Source organism: Lepidothrix coronata, unplaced genomic scaffold (genome assembly GCF_001604755.1).
Source record: "Lepidothrix coronata isolate B3197 unplaced genomic scaffold, Lepidothrix_coronata-1.0 Scaffold156, whole genome shotgun sequence".
NCBI lineage: Eukaryota > Metazoa > Chordata > Aves > Passeriformes > Pipridae > Lepidothrix > Lepidothrix coronata.
The window spans coordinates 1,624,021-1,629,842 of NW_016690336.1; the positions used below are offsets into that span (position 1 = coordinate 1,624,021).

Consider the following 5,822-nt stretch of genomic DNA (forward strand, 5'->3'; position numbering starts at 1 on the left):
TCCCTGGAGCCTTATCTTCTCCAGGCTAAACACCCCCAGCTCTCTCAGCCTGTCTCCAGAGCAGAGGGGCTCCAGCCCTTGGATCATCTTCATGGTCTGACACAACCAAAGGGAGATGAATCCTGTCCTATAAACCAGCCTTAAACTCCTTGCCCACACCTCTGAAAAGTCTCCAGTTATGTTCTCTAGACAGGTGTTTGCTAAGGGAAGAGGAATCCTGCCTCAAACCCCCCCACCACCACCCAGAATCCCGAGACAGAGCAGTTTTTAGAGCTCCACTGCACACCCAGCAAGGGCACCACCCTCACACGGGGAATTAGGATTTCATCTCGGGTTGAAGAACCCGCTGCTTGAAGAGTCTTATTAGCCACAAAACTGTTAATTTTGTTTAAACTCCTGGTGATGGCATCCCACATATCCCACACCCAAGAGTGAGCTAAATTATTCAGCTGATAAACAGACCATGGAGGTATTGGGGAGTTTGGGATGATTTGAAGAAAGATCGCTGTAGATCGTTCGAGCACGGAGAAACAGCTGACAGCATTTAACACACACACACACATAGATTGTGTTATTCAAAATTACTGCTTATTTCAGCTTTTCAACCCTGATGTGATAAATATTGCTCCTGTGTAACTAATGTGGAAACTATTCAGCAGAGAGCTGCAAAGATCTGTGCAGACTCACAGACACCGACGATGGAGCCAGCGCAGAAGTTTCTGAGTGCTCAGGGAATGCTAAGTAGAGCTGAGAGTCTTTTTTCACTTGACAAATTTTCTTATCCCTAAAAAGTATAATCAGATGACAGCGAACAGTGCGAGCCAAAGACGATTTCTTGCAAATTCATGTCAAAGAGGGGAAAAAACAGTCAAAACATTTGGATATTTTCGGAAGAAAATAGATCCCTTATTCACTTCATTTTAATGCAACAGCTCACTTTGAAATGTCTCTGAGCGCTCATTTTTTAATAGACTCCCATTTACTCAAATTGAAACAATACATTTCACTTCAGTTTAAAGTTATTTGGTTTCTCATGAGAATTTCATTTTCATTTAAAATGTGTATAATTTTCAGTTGGTCCCAAATTATTTCACCTATTTTTGTCTAACAAACAAATAAAAAACCATTCTACTTAAACATTTATAACCTTCTTTTCAAGGAGAATTGACCCCAGTATGTTTCAGACTGTGAATTTACAGTGGACTTTGCTGATTTCTGTGAGTTTCAGACTCATGTCCTGAGCTGTAAAATCCAAGATTAGAAGTTTCTGTTCTCCTCCCAGATAGCCCCTGAATGATTTTGAGATTTGAATAGGAAAACTGCAATTAATGAAGGGTGGGGAAATGAGAAGCAGAATATTTTGTAGTCATAAAATAAATGAAGTTTTGCCGTGTTTATGTTATACATATAATACAGCAGGAAGTAAAGATCAAAGCCGTGTTTATAAAGGACTTGGCAAGTTGTGTGTTCGGAGGGCTCATGGGAGGTACTTCAAGAATGAAGTTTGGATTTTTAGCCGGTGGAAATCACCGTGTCTCCTTTGACTTCTGCACAAGGGTGGTGATTTACACCAGCAGAGAAGCTGGCTCAAGTGTTTCAAGGGAGAGCAGATACAGTAAAGCAAAATATTTTTTTATTTCTACTAAAAAAGTATTTGCCTCATGTTTGTTCTCTATTTCCAAGTACTGGGAGTAACTCAGAGGAACAGGATCCCATTTCCCAGCTTCATTAGCTGCAAGGTTGGCAGAGGGTTGGAACTACATGATCTTTAATGTCCCTTCCAACCCAAACCATTCCGTGATTCTGTAATTTTAAGGTGTAAAGGTGTGAGTGAGGTTTGGAGCTGGTTCTTGCTGGTTCTGGCTGAGGAGGAGAGTGTCAGACTGGGGCTGCCCAGAGAGCTCAGCCTTTGGGTACTGGCATCTACCCAAACCCCACAACTCCCAAACTATTTATTTGTAGGCTACAACCCCCTCCCATATACCTGCTCAGTGAAAGGGAAAGTCAGGCGTGGTCGGACAGGACAATTAATCTCTGGTCTTGCAGAGAGAGCAGCTCAGTGCAGCCCTACTGCTCCCTGCCCGAGTTTTACCATGAACTGCAATGCTCACATAGGGTGAAAACTCTCCACAGCAGCGATTTCACCCCCGTGGAGAGCTGAGATAAACTCCCCAAATACCACCCTCACCCAGAGACAGAAACTGGAGCAAAGAAGTACAAGACAGCAGCATGGTGAGAGCAGACATGCACAGCCCTGATCCACCACTCCAGGGACACCTCAGCTCCCAAGACACCATCAATCCTGGTGATTTATCCCACTGGAGGGTGTCTCACAGCCCTGGGCTCCAGCTGTCCCCAGGGGCTCAGCCCTAGTGCTGGAGGGAGCTCAAAACCTCCGCAGGTCAAAATCTGTCCCGTGGTCACGATGCTGTTTCCACTGACTTGAGAGGGAGCCTCGAGCAAGAGGACTTGAAAAACCCTGAGAAAAAGTGCAGAACCAGCTGAACTGCTTCCCTGGCTGCAGGGTTGGTGGGACACAAGTCCCTGGTGGGCTGTGGGACACGTGGGTCCCGGCTGGCAGATGGAATGACAGACCTCTCTGCTTTGCTGAGCTCTGTGCAAAAGGCTGCTGCTGACATCCACAAGTTATTTTAACCTCTATTTTCCCCTCTCCAGGTTTATTACAGCATTCCAGGGGGCACATCAGGTCCCCTGAACTGGGTGCTCGTTCAGTGAGGTGGTGAGGAAGAGCACTGGCATCCCTGCACTGGTGCTGGAAGGGGATGTTGCTTTGGACATCACATATCCCCAGCACATTCTGTGCCTGCTCAGCCTCCTCTGCACGCCTCTTCTGCATCCTTTTCACAGACAACTTGCCAAAACTTTAGAGCACAACTTGTCAGACAACCCTAAAGGAGTGTCCTGGGAAATCACATAGGGTCTTCTCCCATCACCCTTAGATAATACCTGGTCCTGCTCCAGGTCCCTGCACAACAACGACATCCTGGGAAGTCAGTGAGACATGCTTCAGACTCTGACACTCCCTGGGGAGATCAAACCTCAGTCATCTCCAATAGAGGTGGGAGCCCTGGACCCACGGAGGCACATCCAGGTGCCTTTCCCAAACTGGGAGGAAGAGAGGACAGCAAAACACTTTGGAAACCACTGTGCCATAATGACAGCCTGTTTGAAACAGAGCTGCTTGCTCCTTAGTCTGAACTTCATTATTTAAAATGCTGAATGCAGAATGAATTAATTAAAGCAATTATTATGCTGCTATTTTATTCATTTGCTATTTACTTTGACTGATTATGTGAGTTTGGTTAATAAATATTAAGTGTTAATTAACTGAATTAATTCATTGCTGGTTTATTCACCCATCAGTTACCTATCCCGCACATCCGTGCATGAGTTGTGTCCTGAAAGTTTGTCCCAAGGAGCAGGTCCCCAAGGGTCTAGTCACAGGAAGCAGGGCTGGGAGGGGGGACGAGGTCACTTACCAAAAGGCAGGATGAAGAAGAAGGGGAACCAGCAGAGGATGAAAACACCCACGACGATGGCGAGAGTCTTGGCTGCCTTTTTCTCACGGGAGAACTTGAGGAGCCGCACGGAGAGGGAGCTCCTGAAGTTGTGCCCCTTGCTCCGGGTGCTGGAGAGAGGCTCCTCCAGGACGCTGCGGCAGTGGATGCGCAGAACCACCTCCATGGATTTATTCCTCTCCTTCTTGACCCCTGCCTCCAAGCTCCGGGTGGTCCGCCTGGCCACCACGTAGATCCTGAAGTACATCACCAGGATGACCATGAGGGGCAAGTAGAAGGAGAAGAGGGAGGAGAACAGGGCATAGCCTGGCTCCTCTGTGATGCTGCAGATGCTCTCATCCTGCGGCGGCGGCTCCTTCCACCCCAGCAGGGGCCCGATGGAGATGACCATGGAGGAGAGCCAGACCACCACGAGGATGACCCCCGCCTTCCTCTCGGTCATGATCGTGGGGTACTTGAGGGAGTACTTGACGCCGATGTACCTGTCCACGGAGATGATGCACAGGCTCATGATGGAGGCAGAGCAGCACAGCACGTCCACCGCTGCCCAGATGTTGCAGAAGATGCGCCCGAACACCCAGAAGCCCAACACCTCCAGGGTGGCCGAGAAGGGCAGCACGGTGGTGCTGAGAAGCAGGTCGGCGATGGCCAGGTTGACGATGAAGTAGTTGGTGACCGTCTGCAGGTGCCGGTTGCAAGCCACCGACAGGATGACCAGGATGTTCCCCACGATGGCCGAGAGGATGAACACGGCCAGGAAGACCCCGACGCCCACCGCCTGCACGTCCAAGGCGAAAGTCAGCGTGGTGCCGTTGCCGTCGGGGCTCTCCTCACCCTGCAGCCCCCAGGACCGGTTGGCACCGCTCTGGCTGCCCTGTCCCGTCCGGTTCCCACTCAAGCTGCCATTGCTCAGCTCGGGGAAAGTCATTGTAGAGAAAGTCCGGGCTCCATGGAGGGCGAGGAGAAAGCGGTGCCGAGGCGCAGCTCCCCCGGCATGATCCCCGGCCGGTAGCCCCCGCCTAGACCCGCTCCGCACCCCGCTCCCCCGGCCGGGATGGAGGGATGGAGAGAGGAATGGAGAGAGGGATGAGAGAGGGACGGAGGGAGGGTGGAGAGAGGGATGGAGAAAGGGATAAGAGAGAGATATGAGAGAGCGGGATGAGAGAGAGATATGAGAGAGCGGGATGAGAGAGAGATATGAGAGAGCGGGATGAGAGAGCGGGATGAGAGAGAGGGATGAGAGAGGGCTTCACGCCGTGCGGCCGCGCTGCCCCCCGCCCCGCCGCGGGCTCTCCCCGCCGCTCAGCCCGGGGGGGCAGCGCGGTCGGAGCCCCCCCGCCGCCCTCTCATGCTCTGGGGGCTGCGCTGGGCTCGGGTGGCAGTGCCGGCGGCTCCGCTCCCTGCTCGGACCGGGAGCGGCGGGAGGGGCGGGACGGGACCGGGGCGGGGGCGGGCGGGAGCCCCGCGCGTCAGGTGCCGCCGGGGGAGGAGGAGGAGGAGGAGGAGGAGGAGGAAGGGAAGGAGGAGGAGGAGGAGGAGGCGGCGGCGGGGCGGCAGCAGCAGCAGCAGCAGCAGCGCTCCTTTGCTGGACGAGGCGAGCGCAGGGCAGGACGAGCTGGCGGCGGAGCCGGCGGGCGGAGGGAGATGGGAGATGATGGACGGGGGGTTTCAGGCACGCACGGACGGGAGGGAACCCACCCGCGAAGGGGTCGCGCAGCAGCGGTTGCAGACCCCCGAGGGTGGGTGGGGGGTACCCGGGCGCAGCCGTCCCACCCGTCACCACCGGGCGGCAGCAGAGCAAAGGGTTTGCCCGGCGGGTCCGTGTGTCCCCCCGGCACGGGGGTCCTGGGGCTGAGGGGGAGCTGCACCTGCCCGCTGGAGACCGCCCGTGCCGTGGCCCCCGGCGCAGGTATCCCACCAAGAGGATGCTCTGACAGTCTGGCATGCCCCCCTCAGCCCCAGCGTCCTAGCAGGTGGATGCCCTGCCAGGCTGGTATGTCCCCCCTAGCCCTAGAATCCCACCAGGAGGATATCCTGCACGGCTGGCAAGACTCTCCTCCTTCTCTTCCCCCCTCCACCAGTCCCACCATCCCACCAAGAGGATGCATCCCACCAAGAGGATGCATCACAGCAGGAGGATGCCCTGCATGGCTGACAGGACCCCCTGGCCCAGCATCCCACCAGGAGGATGCTCTGCCAGGCTGCCATGCCCACCTCAGTCCCAGCATCCCACCAGGAGGATGCCCTGCATGGGTGACAGGACCCCCAGAAACAGCATCCCAC

General features: G+C 53.9%; 1 protein-coding gene across 1 annotated transcript in view; it reads right to left on the minus strand.

Annotated features, from left to right (window-relative positions):
• The window catches only part of ADRA1D (adrenoceptor alpha 1D), a 48,959-nt gene extending 44,287 nt beyond the window's left edge, over window positions 1-4,672 (minus strand). Inside the window, exon 1 of the mRNA XM_017829001.1 lies at window positions 3,501-4,672. Coding sequence (XP_017684490.1) covers window positions 3,501-4,467 — 967 coding nt within the window. The 5' untranslated portion in view covers window positions 4,468-4,672. The remainder of the gene's footprint in view (window positions 1-3,500) is intronic.
• Between the last annotated feature and the right edge of the window lie 1,150 nt (window positions 4,673-5,822).